This window comes from Cnephaeus nilssonii (assembly GCF_951640355.1).
Source record: "Cnephaeus nilssonii genome assembly, chromosome: 22".
In the NCBI taxonomy this organism is placed as follows: domain Eukaryota; kingdom Metazoa; phylum Chordata; class Mammalia; order Chiroptera; family Vespertilionidae; genus Cnephaeus; species Cnephaeus nilssonii.
The window spans coordinates 25,624,103-25,646,494 of NC_137093.1; the positions used below are offsets into that span (position 1 = coordinate 25,624,103).

General features: G+C 46.1%; 1 protein-coding gene across 6 annotated transcripts in view; it reads left to right on the forward strand.

Moving 5' to 3' along the window:
• The window catches only part of MTMR3 (myotubularin related protein 3), an 84,784-nt gene extending 63,417 nt beyond the window's left edge, over window positions 1-21,367 (forward strand). For 2 of the 6 annotated variants that reach the window (XM_079763340.1, XM_079763341.1), the window contains exons 10-21: window positions 2,104-2,309; window positions 2,816-2,947; window positions 3,927-4,038; window positions 7,762-7,957; window positions 8,990-9,175; window positions 11,458-11,628; window positions 12,779-12,924; window positions 13,558-14,974; window positions 16,059-16,169; window positions 16,640-16,728; window positions 17,504-17,530; window positions 19,332-21,367. In XM_079763340.1, the coding sequence (XP_079619466.1) occupies window positions 2,104-2,309; window positions 2,816-2,947; window positions 3,927-4,038; window positions 7,762-7,957; window positions 8,990-9,175; window positions 11,458-11,628; window positions 12,779-12,924; window positions 13,558-14,974; window positions 16,059-16,169; window positions 16,640-16,728; window positions 17,504-17,530; window positions 19,332-19,503 (2,965 nt within the window). In that variant the 3' untranslated portion in view covers window positions 19,504-21,367. Of the gene's footprint in view, window positions 1-2,103; window positions 2,310-2,815; window positions 2,948-3,926; window positions 4,039-7,761; window positions 7,958-8,989; window positions 9,176-11,457; window positions 11,629-12,778; window positions 12,925-13,557; window positions 14,975-15,864; window positions 16,197-16,639; window positions 16,729-17,503; window positions 17,531-19,331 lie in introns of those variants that run through there. The other 4 variants (XM_079763342.1, XM_079763343.1, XM_079763344.1 and 1 more) reach the window with 4 other exon arrangements.
• The last annotated feature ends 1,025 nt before the right edge of the window (window positions 21,368-22,392 follow it).

A 22,392-nucleotide genomic window follows, 5' to 3' on the forward strand; every position in this document is an offset into this window, starting at 1 on the left:
GTTCTGTTTGTGAAAATGATAGAAATGCTCTTTAGTGATTTTTAGCTTTAGTGTTTTAGTTCTCTTTCATGCATCTAAAGCACTTGAGAAGACTGCAGAAAACTGCCCACTGCAGTAGCTCAAGTTGCATCTCGCTACTATAAAGCCATAGCCGTGAATGGATGAAGAGTGCCATCTACCGTTCCTCCTGGGCACTTGTGGGCAGCATTGCAGAGAAAGGTGTCCAGGAAAGGTCCCGCCAAGCCTCTTTCTAGAGGTTTGGCGTCCCTCAGCTCATTGGTTACCCAGCACCTATGATCATATGCTAGTAGGCATTTTAACAATCAGTGAGGGGTGTTTTTTCAGTGTGGCTTCATTCAGGTGAGCCAGTTGAGTGTGTTGGTAATATGCAACTACTTGTCTCCCAATAAGGGAGGATTTAAAAACTACAAGCAAACTGGTGGTTCCAGTGAAATTTGATTATTACCAAATTTAATGTATTGCTTGTGAGCTTTAGGATTAAAAACAAAAATCTTTTCTCATATCATTCCTTGAAGAAGAGAAATGGATTCAAAAGTATGTGTTGCTTAAATTCATATTTGCTCTACATATGTGTAATGTGTGTATGCATGTATGTGTTTAGAAACAATTTTTTTAAATACCTTTTTTTATTGATTTCAGAGAGGAAGGGAGAGGGGGAGAGAGAAACATCAATGATGAGAAAGAAGCATTGATTGGCTGCCTCCTGCATGCCCCCCACTGGGGGTTGAGCCTGCAAACCGGGCAGTGCCCTTGACCAGAATCGAACCTGGGACCCTTCAGTCCACAGGCCGACGCTCTATCCACTGAGCCAAACCGACTAGGGCCAGAAACAAGTTTAATGGGAGTAAGACATTGATGGTTTCCTCTAGAATATAGAATTTAGGGACATTTAAATTTTTTGCTTACTTAGCTTTTTATTCTACTAATTTGTGTTTACAGTGAACTGATTTCTTTGATAATTTTTTTAAATGGTTTTATGGAGATGTCCTGTACATTTCCCTTTTAATATAATATGTAGTTAGTGAGCTTTTTTTTTTTAGTAGATTCACAGAGTTGTGCAGCCATCCTTACAGGTAGTTTTAGTCATTTCACATCCCAAAGAGAAATCTCAGACCCATTAGTAGTCACTCCCCAAAGCCTTTAGTCCTGGGTTACCAGGAGTCTAGTTTCTGTCTCTAGATTTGCCTGTTCTGCACATTTCATATAGATGGAATCATACAGAATGTGGCCTTTTGTTACTGATTTCTTTCAGGTAGCATATCATACTCAAGGCTCATCCGTGTTGTAGCATGTGTTGGGACTTCATTTCTCTTTATTGCCAAATAATATTATAACTTTTTAATTACTAAAATTGCCTAACTAAAATTCCTAATTAGGAAAAGACTGGGTTTTAATAGAATCTTAGACTACGGGTATTCTGATCTTATTTCTTGGAAAAGGATCTATGGGAGTTTGGCTTATTGAGGTTTATGCTGTTCATTTCCTTCTAAGAGCTTAAGGAAGGGTAGCTGGCTCATTGAGCTATTTGCCTATAATAAGAGCAGTTTGTGACTCAGGAAATCTCAGGAGATTTTGTCAAGCAGTTCACTGTGGGCCAGGTAAGTGTTTCAGTCCCAAAGGGAGATCTTGTTTTGAAAATAATCCCCAAGCCAGCCAGTTGCTGCAGTGGACCTTCAGAGATCAGTGAGGAAACAAAATTTTCAGGTGCAGATAAGAAGGAGAGAACAATGCTTCATTATTGATTAGGAGAATCAGTGTAGTATCTGTAGATTATTTTTAACCCTATTTTCTAAAAATAAATTTAAAGATACAGACATTTGCTTTATGCATATTAATTTGTTTTCTCTAAGAAGACACGTTTATTATTTTGTTGGTAACTCTACAAAGATCTCTAAAATGGTATGATAATTGAGAAAGGTCTAGGTTTTGTTGTTATATTAGATTTCTGCCCTGAGAGGACTTGAAGCTAATGCATCTTTTACCTGTAGTTAGGCAGTTCATTAAGGCTCACTTTTGGTATGAGCACAGAGCATCTGAATGGGGCCTTTGGATGGTACAGTTGCTGTCTTGTTCCCTGCACAGGCACCAGAGCAATGGAGCTGTCATTGCCCGCTGTGGGCAGCCAGAGGTCAGCTGGTGGGGCTGGCGAAATGCTGATGATGAGCACCTGGTGCAGTCAGTAGCCAAAGCTTGTGCCTCCAACTCCCGATCGAGTGGCAGCAAGCTGTCAACTAGGAACAGTTCTCGAGACTTTCCCAATGCAGGAGACCTTTCTGATGTGGAGTTTGGTAAGGTGCTTCCTGGACCCACGGCAGCAATTTTCATAGCATCTGAGAACCTTTTCTTGAAATGGCCTTTTCCTTATAAAACATAGAATTTGTTTTCTAGAAAATGAGGATTCATGGGTCTTGGCAATGAACGAGAAGACCCCCTATTTCAAACTTGGTTTAAGTGGACTAAAGTGGCATGTTTTGTTTGTTTGTTTTGGGGGGTCTTTCTTGTCATAGTAACAAGAATGGAATATATATGTGGTAGGGGACCTGCAGTTTCTCCAGACCATGGAGGAAACTTGCACCAGGCTTCATTAAAGGACTGCTGTTGTAGAAACAAGGTATAGGAGATTATAAGCAAAGTAGAAAACAAAAAAGAAGTGTATGTGCCAGGAGTTCTGGTTGGGGATTGAACGTAATTGTAGTTTATTTTTTGTACTGTAATATGTGTCTGGAGTTCTTATTTGCACAATTCTGGAAGGGACAGGTTCATTTGGTTTTCCTCCCCACTCCTGATGTTCTAGATTCTTCACTGTCACATGCCTCCGGAGCAGAGAGCTCAGCCATCCAGCCGCAGAAGCTTTTGATCTTGGATGCCCGTTCCTATGCTGCGGCGGTTGCCAACAGAGCCAAGGGAGGCGGCTGTGAGTGCCCAGGTGAGAGGGACAGTGCTTTGTCCCCAGCGTTCTCTCCTCGTGTGTCCAGCCTGCGCCCGACTGGGTCTGTCTTCCTGATGTGAAATGAAAGGCAGCCATGTTCCCCAGCCCATCTTGAGAGAGCCAGGGCTCTGGATTCTTACCACTATGCTCTTTTCATGGGAGAAGTGGAAAGGAGGTACAGTGAAACCAAATAATCCTCCTTCCTTGTGCCAGCCTTTAGGTGATAAGGAAAATCGGTCCTCTCCCGTAAAGAGGTCTGTTCTTATTTGGAAGCGGCTTCTTTAGTGGCTCAATTTCTAGGAGCTTTGTGTTGCCTTCGACAAGTGGGTATGCTCATCACTTGTCTTACAGAAATTCCTCACATGCCTTTCACTTAGAAAACCTGTCGTGGAAATCGAAGCAGTAAATACAAAACTCTAGCAAAGTGCTTCTCTCCTAACCTCTGACATGCCCACTGTGTGAATGCCGGTTTTCTCCAAAGAAGGAGCCCTTTGGTGCCAGTTGTGTGCCGATGGAGCAAGTTGAGGCACCAGACTCCTTATTCAGATGGGATCTAAGCTGAAAAGTAAAAGCAGTGGCACCCAGGTGAAGTTTGAATGCAGGAAATGCATTGTTCTTCCAGGTTTTGTTCAGAGATTCCAGAGCTCCAAGTCAGCGGAGGCCCAAGAAGTAAACCTGGGGGTGAGATGGGAGTATGTAGATCTTTTTATTTTCATTATTAATGATTTTTAAGTAACAGCTTCTATTTTATGTCAGTATCCTCACAAATCTAACCTTCCTTTTTGCAAAAACAGGTAAAATTTCAAGCACTGTTTTCCACTCATAATGAAGGACTGAGCTAATACAGGCTTCAAACACTGCAGTACCATTAGCAGCTGCAGTGGGTTTGTTTAGTGCCATTTTGCTTCTTTTAAATTTGGCCATGTGGGCTTTAAATTTAACGAATTTGTATTCTACTTACTGTTTTTCTCTCCAGAGTATTACCCCAACTGTGAAGTTGTGTTTATGGGGATGGCAAATATTCATTCAATTCGGAGGAGTTTTCAGTCTCTGCGGTTGCTGTGCACACAGATGCCAGATCCGGGAAAGTAAGACCTTGGCCTTGGCTTTAATTTTGCATTGCCTTTTCCCCCCAAATGAGTTCAGCGGTTCCTTCTATTTCTTGGTAAACTTCAGTTTTACTGTCAGTCTCTGGGGGTATTCTTTCAGTGTTAGGAGCATGGCAGCATAAATGAGGATCTGGGATTAAAATGTAGCCTTTTGAAAGGTTTAACATGTGCAGCACATAACAGACGGAGGCCCTCAGAAGGGAAGTATTGCTTTCTTGTTTTCTTCTGAAAACTCTTCCTTCTTTTCTACATTAGCTTTTGGCCCAAAGTAATTTAATTTTTTGGTTTCTGACATCATGTAGTGACACTTATCTGCTATGAACTGGGATGTTTTACCATGAAGAGTCAAAGTTTATTCGTCGTGTTCTAAAAAGGGTTAAACTTTTTAAAACTTGCTATTAGGTCAGTTCTTTTTACATAAGCTTATGATTTTTAAACTACCCTCTCTCATTTACTAAGGATATTACCATGATTTTTATTGATTATTAAAAATGAATGGCTGGCATTTACAGTGAGGAAGGTGAAATAACATTCCCTCTTCCCAAGGGAATGTTTGAATACAAGGTAAATTAGAAGGAATGCTCTGTAAAACAAATATGGACAGATAAATATTTAAAAGCCCCTGCTTTACATTTCAGGAAGCCAGAGATGGTGCCAAAGAAGAGAATTTTCTCTTTTCTGGTATTTGTGCTGGAGCCCATAGCTGTTTCTTCTAATAGGGTTCTATTTAGTAGACTCACGATCACATCAAGTTTTGCAGCCTTCTTTCCTTGATTTATTAAATCAAATGGCTGCCTGAAGCACTTGTGCTAACTCCTGGTAGCAAATGATTAAATTCATCACAGTTGCAATCAGCCCAGAGGGTGAAGCACTTGTCCTTGGGGAAAAGCCTGACGGAAGAAATGAGCTTGATGTTCTGCTTTGGGGATTAGCTACTTGCATGCGCTGTACAGTTACAGAACCCCGCTGGTAGCACTCCCTTCCTTAAAGGTGGGGCATAGAAAGGAGGACTCGGGAGATCTGCCACTGTATGACTTTGGCCAAATCTGTGGGTATCAGTTTTCCTGTCTATAAAATGAAAGGGATAGAATCGACACTACCTGATCTCTAATCTGCCATATATTAAAATTAGAAAGCTATTTTTTGTCTTCACCGGAGGATATGTTTTTTATTGATTTTTAGATTGTGAGGAAGGGAGAGACACACACATTGATATGAGAGAGGAGCATCAATAGGTGGCCTCCCATATGCACCCCTACTGGGAATGGAACGTGCACCCTAGATATGTGCCCTGACTAGGAATGGGATGCACACCCTCGTGGTGTACATTGGTGCTCCAACTAACTGAGCTGCCAGGCCAGGGCAAGCCACTTTTTAAACTCCGTACAAAGGGTATAATTAGCACTAGGCTGGTCCAAATGAATGTTTGGGTAGGAAGGGGGTTTTTAAAGAAGGTAATGCTGCCTGGCCTGTGTCACTCAGTGATTGAGCATCGACCTATGAACCAGGAGGTCACGGTTCAATTCCCAGTCAGGGCACATGCCTGGATTGTGGGCTCGATGCACAGTATGAGGCATGCAAGAGGCAGCCAGTCAATGATTCTCTCTCATCATTGATATTTCTATCTTTCTCCCTCTCCCTTTCTGAAATCAGCAAAAATATAAAAAATAAAAATAAAGTACAGAAGGTAATGCTTTTTTAATTTTATTTTTCAATTATAGTTTTTACATTCAGTATTATTTTGTATGTATTTCAGGTGTACAGCATGGTGGTTAGAATACTTTACAAAGTGTTCCCCCCAACTTTTCTAGTACCCACCTGGCACCATACATAGTTATTACAATATTATTAACTGTATTCCCTGTGCTGTGCTTTACATCCATGTGACTATGTTGTAACTGCCAATTTGTACTTTAAAAAATATATATATTTTATTGATTTTTTTTACAGAGAGGAAGGGAGAGGGATAGAGAGTTAGAAACATCGATCAGCTGCCTCCTGCACACCCCCTACTGGGGATGTGCCCACAACCAAGGTACATGCCCTTGACCGGAATCGAACCTGGGACCTTTCAGTCCACAGGCCAACGCTCTATCCACTGAGCCAAACTGGCTAGGGGGCCGATTTGTACTTCTTAATCCCGTCACCTTTTTCACTCAGTCCTTCAACACCGCCCCCCCCCCCCCCCCCTCCAGCTTTGTCTTTGGCAGCAAGTTATAATGCTGTGCTGACGCCTCCCTTGAGGAAAAAGGAAGCGAGGGCAGTGGTGGGACCAGCCGTAAACAAGCCTCCCAGCACTGGTGGCTGGGGGAGGCCAGGGCACGGTACCTTCCTCCTCCACTTTAGAGTAGGACAAGCGTGGCGTCTGCAGCACCTCCGTGGTTGGCACAGTTGTAGTGCAGCTTCTCTGTTAGGCATGGACACCGGCTGGTAAGTGTGAATAGTTTAGTCAGGTTCAAGAGAACCTTACACTCGTTCTCGCTTACTGTCTCCAGGGGCCAGGAAATAATTGAGTATTTTCTCTCCTGTGCCTTATCTTTTAGTTTCTTTCAAGACTGTGTGAGGAATGAGAATAAACAATTTATCCATTAGCAAAAAATGTTTCTGGGTACCTATTAGAGATTGAATGTTTTGAGATTGAGTTTTGCTTTTTTGTTTGTTCATTTATTTACCCATGATTTTCAGCTATGCCTGAGTGTCCACTCTCCGAGGATCTAGAGTCTGATTGGTAGACCAAGCTAATCCATATGAAACCAAAGCTTATACACTACATTCTGTTGTCTATTTACCTCCCCTCCTTGGATTATTCCAAAAATTCACACTCATTCCCCGAGGTTTAATAGTTGTTTATTACAACAGCCCTCTCAGAGCCCCCTAGCAGAAGTACTTATTTCTTCCTCTGACTCAGTGTTTGAAGGGCTACACTGTGGTCTTAATACAAATCTGATTGCATTTTGGAGAAATCAGAGAGCTTTTTTGTGGGCTGCGGGGCGGGGTGGCGGGGGGAGAGGAGGGTGGAATTCATGACAAGAAACAAATTGTCAACATTTAAAAGACAAGTGTGATCAGTTTGTGATTACTCTCAAGGGGCAATTCTTGTGATCTGATACTTCCTAAAGGCCTTTTGAATAAAGGGTCTTCTAGATCCTGGCTGAATCCAGTCTCTGTTAAATGAATTTTCTGTACTTTTTTTTGAAAACTTGTTGGATCAAGTTGCTGATCATTAAATATAAATATCTAAATATCTTCTGTTTTACATCTCAGAAGTGGCTGCATTTTCTTCAAGAGAAGATTCCAGAACTATATGTTTTTTTAAACTGGGTATATACCTATCACAGACTAAAAAATATTAAATATTAATTTCCTGGGAAATTAGCCATAAGATTTTTGAAACAAAAAGTGGTCCTATTGATGGCCGCCCTATTTCTAAAGCTCTCCTCTATTGCAGCGGTCGCCAACCAGTGGTCCCTGAGGTCCGAAAGGTTGGCGACCGCTGCTCTACTGCATAGTCGGGTTTGGGCATCATCTTTGTACATGTTTTATGAAGACACAGAGACAGGTTTTCTGTTTGCTTTGGCAATGTTTATTTGAAGGGAAAGTCTTTGGGAATTGCTGTTTAATTTGATGGTTATTTGGCATGACACAGTGAAGTAATGAGACGAGTCAGCATTCCCTTATCCCCTTCTGTTTTTATTTTTATAGTTGGCTCTCGGCTCTTGAAAGCACAAAATGGCTCCATCACCTCTCTGTGCTTTTGAAGTCGGCACTTTTGGTAGTGCATGCTGTGGATCGAGATCAGCGACCAGTGCTAGTGCACTGCTCTGATGGCTGGGACCGCACCCCCCAGATTGTGGCATTGGCTAAGCTCTTGCTGGACCCTTATTACCGAACCATAGAGGTGGGTGCATCCAGGGAGTAGGACTTGGTACTTCAGGGTGAGTGGGGGACACATTAGAGGGCTTTATCATCAGTTTTGGTTGTGTGGTTAGGTCTAATGAAAGTGAAATTTTCTTGTTTTAAATCATTGCTCCTTTACCTTGAGCTAAATTGTGGTGGTGCCTGCCACAGTTCTTGCCTCTTAAATTGCGCAGATTTAGATAACCAAATATTGAGAATATAGCATATTTTCCTTTGTAGTCTACCTACTTGGAAAAGTTTTCACTACCCCAAGAAAATGGGGCTTCTATAGGAGAATCTTGGTATACTTATTGTGGTCATAAGTATTACCACAGTATTCTGTGAAGAAAGAGCTCTACTCTGAAATAACCTCCTGTTGGGTTAAAAATGTAAGAAAAACCATAAATGTACCCGAACATATGTAAATCAGAGGTTAGGAAAGATTTTACAAACATTACTTTCTTTGTAGGTATAACACGAAAGACACTAAAAAGTAAAAAAGAAATTTAGGGGAAAATAGTGACTTTTTGTTTTTTTAAATATATTTTTCTTGATTTCAGAGAGGAAGGGAGAGTGAGAGATAGAAACATCAATGATGAGAGAGAATCATTGATCGGCTGCCTCCTGCACGTCCCTACTGGGGATCAATTCCTCAACCTGGGCATGTGCCCTTGACCAGAATCGAACCCAGGACCCTTCAGTCTGCAGACTGACGCTCTATCCACTGAGCCAAACCAGTTAGGGCAAAAATAGTTACTTTTATATAGCGAGTGAAGGCTAAAAATATACATTTAACTCAGGAAAGGCTTAGTACCCTTTTGATGATTATGGAACAAAGTTGAGGGAATGGGAAAATTGGCTTAAACATACCTTATCAGGGATGAGCCTTTGGCCTTGAGGCTGGATCCAGGGCTTCTTTTGATGGGCTTAGTGGGAGGCTGTTAAAGGGTTCACTGCTAGTGATACCAGGCTCAGGGCTGTCACAGTCTGGACAGACAAGCACCAATGGTCCTTCTTGTGTGCTTCCCTGCAGGGTTTCCAGGTCCTTGTGGAGATGGAGTGGCTAGATTTTGGTCACAAGTTTGCTGATCGGTGTGGCCATGGGGAGAACTCAGATGATCTGAACGAGCGTTGCCCAGTGTTTCTGCAGTGGCTTGACTGTGTTCATCAGCTTCAGAGGCAATTTCCTTGCTCTTTTGAGTTCAATGAAGCATTCCTTGTGAGTTTGGGCATATGATTCTTCATTTTGGGGACCTTCTAAATTGGTGGGGGCATCAATACAAATGATAGTGGGCCAGTTTTCACTTGAATCTGTGTATCCTTTTTAGAATTTAAGAGGGGTCATTCTCCCATTTTAAAAATTAAGAAAACAGTAAAAAACAAGTGTTTATTCCTTGAATCTAGGTGTACTAGGTTTGTATAGTCTTTGAGTTGGTTTAAAGTTTAAGCTTTTAAAATGGATGATAGAAGCCTTAAATAGCAGCCAGAAATAGAATCAATAGTATGTTGTCTGCTCTCTCCAGTTCACCTGCCAAACCCCCTCTATCTGTCCCACACTCTTTGTCCTTCCCTTTTGACAAAGAACACACTACCCTTCCTTCTTCCAGCAGGCCTCTCCCCCCCCCCCCCGCCCCCGCCCAATTTGTCCACCAGCTCTTGTCTCCTCTCCTCCGCTCAGCAGCATGGATAGTTCCCTCTCTGCCATGTCATTGCCATCAGCATACAAACATGGTATAGTGGCTCTCATCTCATCACACTTTTCTCAGTCCTGCAGCCCCCTCTAGCTATTACTTCATTTCCTCACAGCAGAGCTCAAGTCTTCTACATTTACTATCTCAAAATCTTATCTTTCCATTTAAACCTACTCCGATCAGGTGTTCACAACACCAATTTATCAGGGCCACTCTTGTTAAGGTGCCCAGTGAACTTCATGTTGCTAATCTAGTGATAAGCTCTAAGTCTTCATCTTTTAAAAAATACTTAATTCCCATTTATTTAAAATTCCATCAGTCTGTGTACATTCATCTCTTTTTTAAATTGAGGAGTAATTGACATGTAACATAGTTTCAGGTAAACAACATAATGATTCGATAGTTGTGTATATTGTGAAATGAGCACCACAGTAATTCTAGTTGACATCCTTCACCATACATAGTTATTTTTTTGTATCAAGAACTTTTCAACTTTCAAATATGCAATTCAGTATTAATTATAGTCACCATGCTGTATGTTACATCCCTGTAACTTACTTTATAACTGGAAGTTTGTACCTTTTGACTGTCTTCATCTTTGATCCATTAATATTTGGCATAGTTTAATCACTTCTTTCTTGAAACACTTGAAACAAATGACTTCCAGCATGCGCTGTCTCATAGTTCTCCTTACCTCGCTAGCTGGTCCTTTCGGTCTCCTTTGCCAGTTGCTCTTTATCTGCCCAGTTCTGAATTTTGGAATGCCCCAGGCCCAGCCTGTAGGCTGCTTCTCTATCTGTATTTCCTCTCTTTCTTTTACATTCCAAATTTAGTCTTTCAGCAGATTCTGCAGCTCTGCTTTCACAATACATCTAAAACCCGATTACTTACTGCTGTCTCCACTGTTTCCACACTCATCCAAACCATCACCTCCTGCCCCAATTTAAGAGAGTTAATCCAGCAGCCAAAGGGATCCTTCTAAAGCAGAAGACAGACCATGTTACTCCTCTGCTGAAAAACCTCCAACTTTCCATTTTACAGAGTAAAAGTCAAAGTCCTTAATGATGGCCCGCAGGTCTCCCTCGGAGGTTATCTGTCTAGCTTCATTTCCTGCCATTCTTCTTGTGCGGTGTCCTTTAGTCCCACTGGCCTCCATCTGTTCCTCAGAAATCACAAGCATACACTCACCTTAAGATCATCGTGCTTGCTGTCACCTCTGCTGAGCATTTCCCTTCCAGATACCCACATGACCGCTCTTCATTCCGTCAAGGCTTGGGCTAGGGAGGCTGTCCCACACTGCCCTGTCCCTCTTCTCTGCCTTATTGTTGTCCATACCACTGGCCATCCCTCTTTCACCACTAGAATAAGCTCCATCAGGGTAGGAGAGCTACCCGATTATTGAGAATATCAGCCCTAGAGATGTCTGGAGTATGTGAGATGCTCAGTAACCACTTGTTGAATGAAAGCATTTAGAAGTGTGCTCCCAGTTCAGACTTGGGTTGCACACTGACCTGCTCCTGTATGCAGTTTATATGCTGTCACTCTTGAGAGTGACTGTTAACTTGGACCTCAGAGACCGTTTGTCAGGGAGGCAGGAGGAGTGGGTATGCCAATTATGTCTTTGTTCTTTCCATTTAGGAGTCATGGTGGTTGGGGTTGGCACTGTTAGGAGGTGGCTATTGCGTGGTTTTACTTGGTTCTCCCATCCTTACCGAGTGTGAACGGAACTGCTCTCAGGGATGTCTGGGAAGAACTTGCCCCAGAGAATCATGTACCCTATTGCTTGATTTTGCTCATTGGATTCCCATAGGTGAAACTGGTGCAACATACCTATTCCTGCCTCTTTGGAACATTCCTGTGCAACAACGCCAAGGAGAGAGGGGAAAAGCATACTCAGGAACGGACATGCTCCGTGTGGTCGCTGCTTCGGGCAGGCAACAAGGCTTTCAAAAACCTACTGTATTCCTCTCAGTCAGAAGCCGTATGTATCCTTCAGTCTTTCCTCTCTGATCAGCAGAAGGAATTTATTGGTGGGGCCATTTTTTCAGTAGTGACTATTTTCTCAAAGGCATCTCTGTGGTCTCTGGATGGGTTGGTTCATTTTTTTCCTATCACTTTGTCCTGAAAGACCTGTTTTTTAGTGATGCTCTGACCTGCTTCTGACCACTTTTATTCGGGGTGGTCTGATTTCATATACAACTGCCACTGGGAACACGAATCTCTCCTGGCAGCTCCGCCAGAGCTCACTTACTCCTAGCATGTTCTGCCCAGTGAGTGGTAGAGGCACTGGAGCCGGCCCAGGTGGCCCTGGTGGCCCAGGAGCTGCCACCTGTCGCCCAGCACCTACAGTGCCATCCGGCGGTGCTGTCCACAGCAGCCTCTGTTCCAGAGAGAAAGCTCGGTGCCATTAGCATGTGTGTCCATCTCTGTGCCGACATGGAGACCTGGCAGGCCCTCCCTCTGAGACTCTGTTCCTCAAAGGAATACCTTCTGTTAAGCCGAGAAGGGGGCACTTACATCTGTGTGCTGATGTACGGTCATGTTCCTTCTGTCAGAATGCAGCTTAAATTCTAAAGAATGGAAAGGAGGCTAATCAGAGGTTTTATTGCTTTGCTGGACTATTAATGTGCTTTTCACTACATTTAAGTAGAGAGAAAAGATTTGAGGTAACTGCTTCTCTCCTTCACTGTGCCTGCTGGGAAAGTAACACTACAGGAAGAAATGTCCCTCCTTGTCACATGATTAATTAAAATGATCCTATAAAATAGGCCAGTGTCTTCAAGATTTTGTACCAGGGAACAGTCACCATCTAGTGAAATGACTCACTTATGTAGAAAAAGCAACCAATTAAGCTGATGAGTCAGTCTTTCAGTAAAGGTGACCTGAGAAATGGATTTTTAAAGAAATACTTTAAGTGTTCATGCTTACAAGAGCCTCTCAGGTGAAAAATGTTGCCAAAAGTCTAAACTTATATAGGCCCTCTTGGGAAATAGACTTGTATCCACTGATGCTAACTTCCTTTGGAGATTGGCCAAGAACTGCTGGTGGTTCCGGCCTGGAGCTTGTTCTTGGCCTTTCTTTCTAGATCTCTCTAAGGACTTGTGGAAACCTGTGTCCTCTCCTCTCTTCAGGTGCTGTACCCTGTGTGCCATGTGCGTAACCTGATGCTGTGGAGTGCAGTGTACCTGCCCTGCCCATCCCCGTCCACCCCTGTGGATGACAGCTGTGCACCATACCCAGCCCCTGGCAGCAGCCCTGACGATCCACTCCTGAGCCGGTGAGCCCAGAGTTGATGCCAAGGCCTTATTCCTCTGTGAGGATGCCCAGGGTTGGTCAGAGATCCTGACATTGCCTGGCTCCACGTGTTTTCTTAGCTCTCGGAAGTTTCCTCAGGAAAGGTATAAGGCCTCAGTGGGTCCTGCCACTACATCGCTCTGCTGCAGGCACTGAGCAGTTTTTCAGTGATGTTGTAAATCCTCTGGATTCCTTGTGACCTTCTGGCTTGAGTTTCAGCCACTGAATTAACTTTATTGAATTTAGACTGTAAGTAATAAATTAATTTAAAATGATATATATCAGAAAATTAGCAGTACTTACTTTCCTTTGCCACTAGTTGAGAAACAGTAGTATCATAAAGGAGGACTTCTTAAAATAGCATTTGCTATTAGCTTATTTGTATGTTTTGGGCATGGGGTAGAGGGTGGTGCAGGAGGAAGTCTGCAGACTTACAGAAGGCTTGGTCCTGGAGCTTTGCCTTTCTAGCAGTCTGAGCCTCACTTCAGAGACGCCATAGCTCCTTGAGTAGTTATAATGGACCCCGTTATGAAATGACAACCTGTTAAAAATCTTGTTTCCTACTTTCCATCTGATCAGCCTCAGAGTCTCATTTCCCCCGACTTCTTTGTTGTAGGCTACCAAAGACTAGATCATTTGACAATCTGACCACAGCCTGCGACAACACGGTGCCTCTAGCCAGCCGGCGCAGCAGCGACCCCAGCCTGAATGAGAAGTGGCAGGAGCACCAGCACAGGCGCTCCCTGGAGTTAAGCAGCCTGGCTGGTCCTGGAGAGGAGCCCCTTGATCCTGACAGCCTGGGCAAGCCAACCAAAGTGCTGGGTGGCGCAGAGCTCTCTGTTGCAGCTGGAGTGGCTGAGGGGCAGATGGAGAACATTTTGCAAGAGGCCACCAAAGAGGAGAGTGGGGCAGAGGAGACTGTCCAGAGGGGGAGCATCCTGATGCAGGAGGGCACAGAGGAGGCGCTCTCAGATAAAGACAGCAGGGGGAAGGCCCCTGAGGACTCAGCCCTTGTGCTTCATCAAGCATCACCGCTGGATCCTGCTGTTCTGAGGAGCCCTCCAGGCAGCAGCCTTCCTCTCGCCTCACAGGGTGTTCCTGACCAGCAGGGCGGGCACAGTGTTCTTCCCAGCCCTCTCCAGGAGCCCCCCATGGGAGAGGATGTCCAGGAGGTCCCTGTGGAACAGCCTCAAATAGGAGCTATCGCAGAGGATAGGGAGGAAGCAATTACTACAATCCCAGTTGATGCAAAAATTGGTTATGGTACCTCACAGTCAAGTTCTCCGCTGCTCTCCCGAGTCCCATTTGAGGGCAGAGGACCACACATAGACAGTTCTTTGGACATGTTAATGGAAGATCAAGTGAAGTCAGACAGTGGGCCTCCTCACAGACCTTGCCTGGTAAACAGTGGCAGGCTTAGTGGCAAGGACGTGCTTCCTCAAGCCATGGAGCCCAGGCCTCCAGAGAAGAGCCTGGCCGAGAGGCCCCTAGTGGGACCTGTGGTGCACAGGACTTCCCCTGGCAGCACCCGCAGCCCAGCACGCTCTCCTTGTGCCTTGCCTGTAGCTGAATGTAAAGAGGGGCTTGTGTGCAATGGTATCCCAGAGACTGAAAACAAGGCCTCCGAGCAGCCCCCAGGGCTGAGCAGCCTCCAGGACTACCCCACCCCCAACGGTCACTGCGCCAATGGGGAGGCTGGTAGGAGCAAGGACTCACTGAGCTGCCAGCTCTCTGCTATAAGCTGCAGCTCTGCCCACTTACACTCGAGGAACTTGCACCACAAGTGGCTACACAGCCAGACAGGGAGGCCATCTGCAGCTGGCAGCCCTGACCAGCCTTCTCGCAGCCACCTGGACGATGACGGCATGCCTGTGTATACGGACACTATCCAACAGCGCTTGCGTCAGATTGAATCAGGCCACCAACAGGAAGTGGAGACCTTGAAGAAACAAGTCCAAGAGCTGAGGAGTCGCCTGGAGAGCCAGTATCTGACCAGCTCTCTACGCTTCAATGGGGACTTTGGGGATGAAGTGGTGAGTACACTGTGCTTCACGGCCGCCCAAGGAAACAGGGCACACTGAGGCTGGACACCCTTTGTGACTGGTGCCTGGTGATTGTACAGATTTCTCAAAGAATTGGAAAGGCAGCCATGTGAATGGCAGTCTGCCTTTTTCTTTCCTGCCTTGCTTACTTTCCACGGGTGTCCTATTCAGGCAGTTAGAATAAGGAAGAGAGCTAGCACTCATTACAGGGTTAGTCAAGACTCTGGAGAGGATCGAAGGGCATAAACTCCTGGGCAGAATGACATTTGTAGGGTAATGTCCAATATTCTATTAAATGGTAGAGCTTGTCCTGCCCTGGTAGCACCGCCCACCCACCTGCCCTCCCAACATGGGCTGTCCCGGTGCAGTCTGGTTCTTTTTTAACAGGTATTCCTATCTACTCTGTGGCAGGTGATGGCAGTAGAAATGGAGAAGTGATTGATTTCTAGCATTAGCACTGATGGGGCCTGGTAACGAAGTGGGGGTACTGAGGGGAGATTATCAAGGAGGCTGTCTCTTACTGGGTGTGCTAATGTTCAAGTATTCGGTGTGGATGGACAAGTGTGAACTTGGCTCTGAGGCAGTCAGCGTACATTAAAGGCGGGCTCATCAATGACTTTCAATTACAACTGTCTCCTCAGTTTTTCCTTCACACTAATGATTTCTCATTTTCCCAAGAGTCCTTCAGAGAAAGGAGGACAGGCCCAAAGCACTCCATTTCAACACACAGGTGTAAGTGGCAGGGTTGGATTGACAGGCCCACTGGAGCAGCTGACACTGAGTTCCCACTCCATCCTGGTCACTTCTGCCCCACTCACCTCCTGGAATCCAAGGCCCAGAATCATTGCACACAACCTTAGACCTGTGTATCTCTCTTCCAGCTGAGCTCAACCCTGTCTCTGCACCTGCTCAACCCAGTTCTTGATGGCTGATGTACTGTACCTACAGATTCGGCAGCCTTAACACCAAGGCCCACCCAAAGTCCCCAGTGCTCCCTCTTCTTTTCCAAGCCCTTTCTTCTTCTTCAGGAAGGAGACCAGGTTCATTCTCTTCAGCTGTGTTTGTTTGCCAACAGACTTCAATCCCCGACTCGGAAAGCAATCTGGATCAGAACTCTTTGTCTCGCTGCAGCACAGAGATTTTCTCTGAAGCCAGCTGGGAGCAGGTGGATAAACAGGACACGGAGGTACAGGCTCAGCCCCTGTTCTGAGTGCCATCCATGCAACTGTTTTGCAGTTCTTCTCCACCCCCATCCCTACCCCCTTCCCCTGGGCAAGGAATCACCTCATAGCACACTTAGCCTTGAGCCTCTGTGAATCTCCGCGCCTGTGAATCCCCATGGAGCCTAAAATTATTGAGCCAGGGAGACTCAGCGAGCTGGCCCTCTCTCCTCATTGCCTGTATGAACTGGAGCTTTGCCAGCTCTCATAGTGACCCAAGTTGCTGCTGCCTACCATTTTATCTCAGGGGAGTTTGGAGTCCCCTCTAGGAAAATGACTTGGACGCCTTTCTTGTACTGCTGACATCAGACCTGCTGGTCTGGTGCCCCCAGAGACAGTTTGGTCTTTGTGACTCCTGCTGCCCCCAGCATGGCTCTGCTGGCAACAGCTGGATGGCCCATTTCCTGTTACTAACCTGGCCCCATCTGTTTTCCAGATGACCCGTTGGCTCCCTGACCACCTGGCTGCCCACTGCTATGCGTGTGACAGCGCCTTCTGGCTCGCCAGCAGGAAACACCACTGCAGGTGCCACTGGGGGGTGTGGTGGGCCAGGGTGTGGGGTTGAGATTTGGTCCATGGAGCCTATACCTTGGAGAGATGCAGGCATCTGGCTGGCAGTATTCTGTCTTAAGACAGGCCCCTGGTCCATAGGACTTCTAACTTACGCTTTGTGCCTCTGAAATTGGTGTTTGCAGAACTGCATTTGGTGTCTTTCTTCCAGTTCAAAATGATCATGACTGAATTTTGAAATGTGCAAATTATGTCCCTTTTTGTTTCGCTTCCCAGATTGGTGGAGCAATAGCCACCACTCAAATCACCATTTCTTATTCCTAAAATAAAACCGCTTCCCATTCAACATGGCTGCTGTGAGCAAACTAGTTTTCCAGTTGTGGGCAGGGAACTTCATTCTTCCTACTTCTTACCGTTTCCTGACCCCAGACTTGGTTTCCTTTTGCTGGTGGTGAGCAAAAGTAGCTGGGGATAGTAGCTGGACAGCGGAGGACAGTCTTTAAACCTTTAGGCTCCTGACTTCTTCCTTCCTTCGTGGTTGGGTAGTGAGTTGCTACTGATGCTTGGCCCCACCTGGGGTGGTGACTAGAGGATGGTCAGTGTTCTTGGTATAGGAAGTTTATATGAATCGTGGTACAGCTTACACACCTGAGTGATCCCAGACAAAAAATGGAATCACCTCTTTGTCTAGTAATGATACTTTTAGGACTATGTATCTCCCTACCCTGCACCCCAAGCCCAAATGTCTTTGGTTGGCTTCTCCTCTGAGCTCTTTCTCCCCTCCTTGCAGGGACACTGACCGTGTTGATCAAACGTGGTGAGCATTTGCAACAACATGTCTGTGATGTCTGCATAGCTACAATAACTTCACACTAACGCGCCATTTCCCCCTCTCTGCACTCATGGGGATGTAACCTGGGGCTGGGAGCACAGGCAGGCAGGTGGCTTCCGGGAGAACCAAAGCAGCCGGCTGAGCAGACCATTAGGGCTGAGTCAGGCTGCAGCCCTGCACTCAGCCATCTTGCTTGTGACAGGCAGCAGTGCTTCAGGTCTTGTGGATAACCTGTTGGATTTTTAGAGGGTTTTTTTTGGGAGGGCGGGGGGGCAGTCATTCTCCGAGATGCCAGAATAATGCTAATGACTTCTAAGTCAAACAGCATCACTGCTCTTCTTTTTTTTTTCTTCCAAAGAGACCAGAAATGAACAGAGGTTGTCTTTCCAGAGAACTGTTTTAACATGGAAGACTTGAAGGGAAAGCTCCACTTAGGGTCTGTCAGGATCCCCTGAAGTCAGATTGAAAAGCTTGATCACATTCATGTCAGGCTTTTGAGCTGAACTGTAGCAGGTGTGTTAAATAAATGTAAATATTCAAAAACAGATTTAGGTAATTTTTCTGTGTAACCACAGGTTCTTGCTGACTTACGCTTTTCAGAACAGAGTTGTGAAGTACTGCATTCCAGAAGAAGTTTTGTGTGTTTTAGTTTTCTGTCCTTTCATTACGCTGTGTCTAGACTTTTCCTTTTGTGGTGTGTTTTTTTTTTTTTGTCCTGAAAGGATATTCTGTATTCTCTCCTCTGTGCCTAGCTGGTCCTTAATCCAGTACTGGGTTTGCATTCTGAGGAACGTAAATGAAAAAATAGTGAGTGATGTTGGCCAAGAAGAATTTCCCTTTGCTGCTTTCCCCGTCTTTGGCGAGCTGCGTTAGGCTCCTTGGATCTCCTGCTCTTGGCTCATTGGGATTGGTTTGTCCTGTAAGGCGGGCAGAAAGTCATCCTCTCCCAGTTCCCTTTCCTGTTAGCTGTGAACAGGTGTCTTGTTTGGGTGTGCAGACCTGGGCTGCACACACACATCAGAGGCGGCTTTCAAGTGGAGAAGGAGAGGGGAGGCATGAGGCCTGGGTACCAGCTAGGCCTTCAGGTAGAGCGGATAGTCCCTGGAGTTGCATGGGGGCAGGGGAGTGAGCCATAATTGACTGATACCTATCTAATAAGGGGATGTGTGCATGTGTGTTCATCTGTGTTCTTGTCATTTCACCCTGAGCATGTGTCTGTCACTGGTTGCTTGTCTCTGGCTTTGCATGCTGGACGCAGAGCAGTCCTAGATGGCAGCAATCTACTCTCCATGTTGCTGTTGCTGCCTGTGAGCCTCTGGGGCAGTGGTCCTTTGGCCAAGCTCCTCACGCCCTAGCTGGGCAGGGTATTTTCTCTCATCTGCAGGGCTTGTGGGAGTTCCACTGGACTCTGGCCTCTCTGTGATCACACGCTACATAGAGGCTGTTGCCCAGGTGGGTGTGGCCGCTGGATTTTCCTGGGCCAGGACTTACCCATAGAGCTAGCAGCTGCTTCTGCCCCGGGCTCATTTGCTTTCACAGATCTCTCTTGAGCAACATCCTCCTGTAGACCTGGTAACCTTGAGCCATAGTGATGAGGCTGTGACTGATAGGTAGGGATCCCCTCTCTGCTTGGCTTTTTCTTGGCTAGACAAACGAAAGTTCACTTTAGAGGAGTCTCCAGCACACTTGAATTGCACACAACTAATTCCCGTCTTCTGAAGTTGGTTTCCCCACCCATATCTGCTACCAAAACTAATATTGTTTTGTTTCTTCTCCTCACCTCAAGGAATTGTGGGAATGTATTCTGCTCCAGTTGTTGTAATCAGAAGGTTCCAGTTCCCAGCCAGCAGCTCTTTGAACCCAGTCGAGTATGCAAGTCTTGCTATAGCAGCCTACATCCCACGAGCTCCAGCATTGACCTTGAACTGGATAAGCCCATTGCTGCCACTTCAAACTGAAGCTACGTGACCTGGGGCAGGCAGAGCCAAGCTGCTGTTCCTCTGACAGACCGAGAGGCCCGTGCACTTTGGAATGGGGGCTTGGAACCACCTGTGCAGAGTGACAGAAATTTGGGATGTACCACTGGATTGTAGATTGATTTTTCTTTCCTGTTTTTTTTTTTTCTCTCCTTTCCATCTTCCCTCTGCCTCCCCAAAAGAAAAATGCTCCCCTGGTTGTCTTGAGGGAAAAAAAAAAAAGGAAAAAATTTTAATGGAATACCAGAGATTGCCAGGCCCCATGTAACCATAAAGCTGCCTGTTGTTAGGCGATGCTGAGGGGGGGCTGGTTTCTCAGGATGGAAGGAGGCTGGTCAGAGTGGGAGTGGAGGCCTGAGAAGTGCACGGGCAGAGCCAGTGCTAACCTTGTGCCCATTCCTCACGCCACGTCAGAGCTGGTTGGAAACCTTGGCTGCCGAGGAGGCTGGAAGCTCTTCCCCAAGAGCATTGCCCTGGGTGCCCTCTCCCTCCTGCCAGGGGCCAGTCCCACCTCAGACAGAGGAGATTGGCTTTTGGGGGAAGGGAGGTGTATGTTGTTCTGAGGCAAGTGAGAGGGGAGGGGCCGGGTGGCCAGCATGTTCTCCCCGTGGGATTGTGTGTAACTTGATCTATGGCTCCCTTCACTGTCCTGGGTCTGCCTCTTCGCCAGGCTGTGTAGTGCTTCCCACTCTGGGGCATGGAAGTGCAGACTGGTCAAGTCTGTTGCTGTGGCCAAGGCCAAAGCCTGCCCTGAGCCCAGGCACCTGGTCCCCCAAACAATCTCTTGTCTTGGCTACCACAGGGAAATCCAGACTCAGGGTTCCAAAAATTCCCCCACTCCCAAAACAAATCATGGACCTCCCCCTTAAGGGGTAGAATCAGCCTTTTAGAGTTCAAGCCTCTGGAAATGGGGCGTGTCCCATACAATCAGCCTTCCTCCTCCTGCCCTGCTCCTGTGCTGCTGGCCAGCAGTGAGGGCCACTGGGCGACTGCAGTCCTCAGAAGTGACACAGCCCGTAAGCAATTCAGGGCACCTTCCCTCAGTAAGCTTTGATGTGGTCCCAAAAGAGCCTTAAATCAAGAATATTTGTGGTGGAGGTGGGTATGGGGAAGGGTGGAGAGTTTAGGTCTGTGCTTTGTAATCTTGGTTGGCATCCATGTGTTGTGCCTGCCCTCCCTTTGCGGGGTAGGGCCATGCTTGGGTCTGCTAAAGCTGCTAAGTGGTCACAAGGCGGATTGTGAGTGGCGGGGATGAGACCAGGGAACGCTTGTCGCTTTCTGGAAGCGGTTCCCTGTTCAAAGACAAGCTCTGTCTCAGGAAGGTGGCTCCTGTGTGTGCCTGGCTAGGGTTAAGATGGGGCCCAGAAGCCATCCCTGGAGCAACCAATCCAGGCAAAGCCAAGAGCACCTGAGCACGAGCCCGACTTCCCAGTGGCAGCAGGTTGCGGAGTTTGGAGTGAATTTCGTGAAACAGGGTGTAGTTCTCCACACTCTGTGTGGTCTTCCCGTGCTGAAAGGGAGAAGTCAGTCTAATTGAAGATTGTGCATTTCTTAGTGACAGGTGCCAAGAGGTTATGATACGGGTTTCTTGGGTCTGATGTACAGTGTGAATAAATGCTTGCAGCTCTTAGCCCTTTTTTGATCAATGAAGCACTTTTTTAATATTTTCCTTTGTATGTAAAGGAGGAGCCGTAACTCTCCGTAGCTGTACATATAACCCTTTTTTCCTAAAGAGGAGTCAGACAGTGCTCCTATATTTTTCATTTTTTGTCAAAGCAAGAAGTAAATACTTTAGAACTGTTAAATATATAAATAAAGTGAATAAAGTTTAGTGTTCCGCATGGTAGCATTTGCTAACACGTTCCGATTTTTTCCCTTCTGATTTATCCCCTTTATCCCTTTGGCAAAGGAAAACTAGATTTCTTTTCCACTCTGGACCTTGGCAAGGAACTGTACCATGATGCCCAAGCACTGAAACACATTTCCCTGGTGGTTCTGCCCCTAACATTTCCAAAGCTAAAGAAGCAGTCAGGCACCGTAACAATCAAGTGGTTCTTCCTTATCTGAACAACCGAGCATCAACAGTCAGTAAAACTACCTCTGGCCTCCAAGCTTTTTTTTTTTTTTTTTTGCTGCTGCTGCTCTGATTTCAGGGCAACCAATTCTCTGGCTCCTTAACCCTACCTACCCAAGGAACATCAGCTGCACCTGTAGCAGTCGAGTGAAAGATGTTGGGGGGAGGGTGTCTATCCCAGTGGTCGACAAACTCATTAGTCAACAGAGCCAAATATCAACAGTACAAAGATTGAAATTTCTTTTGAGAGCCAAATTTTTTAAACTTAAACTTCTTCTAACGCCACTTCTTCAAAATAGACTGGCCCAGGCCGTGGTATTTTGTGGAAGAGCCACACTCAAGGGGCCATAGAGCCGCATGTGGCTCACGAGCCGCAGTTTGCCAACCACGGGGCTAGCCGGTTTGCTCTGTGATTACAGCATCAGCCCGGGAACTGAAGGGTCATAGGTTCGATTCCAGTCAAGGGTACGTACCTCAGTGGCAGGCTGGATCCCTGGTCCCAGTTGGGAAGCAACCGATTCATGTGTCTCTCGCTGTCTCTCCCTCCCTCTTCCACTCTCTAAAAATCAGTGGGGGAAAAATCTAGTGAGGACTAACAAAACAAAACAAAGATAGAGCTTTTGTGTGTTCTTGGATGAGAGACTTCAGACAAACTGAATGGGATGTGATTGGAGTATGTGCCTAACCAGGGGTCTGGGAGGAACCTGCTCCTTAGGTGTGCAACCAGCCGAGCAAGGCCATAGCTTCTAATCACGTCGTGGCTAGTTCCTCTGCACAGAGAGGTGATTTTCTTTCCG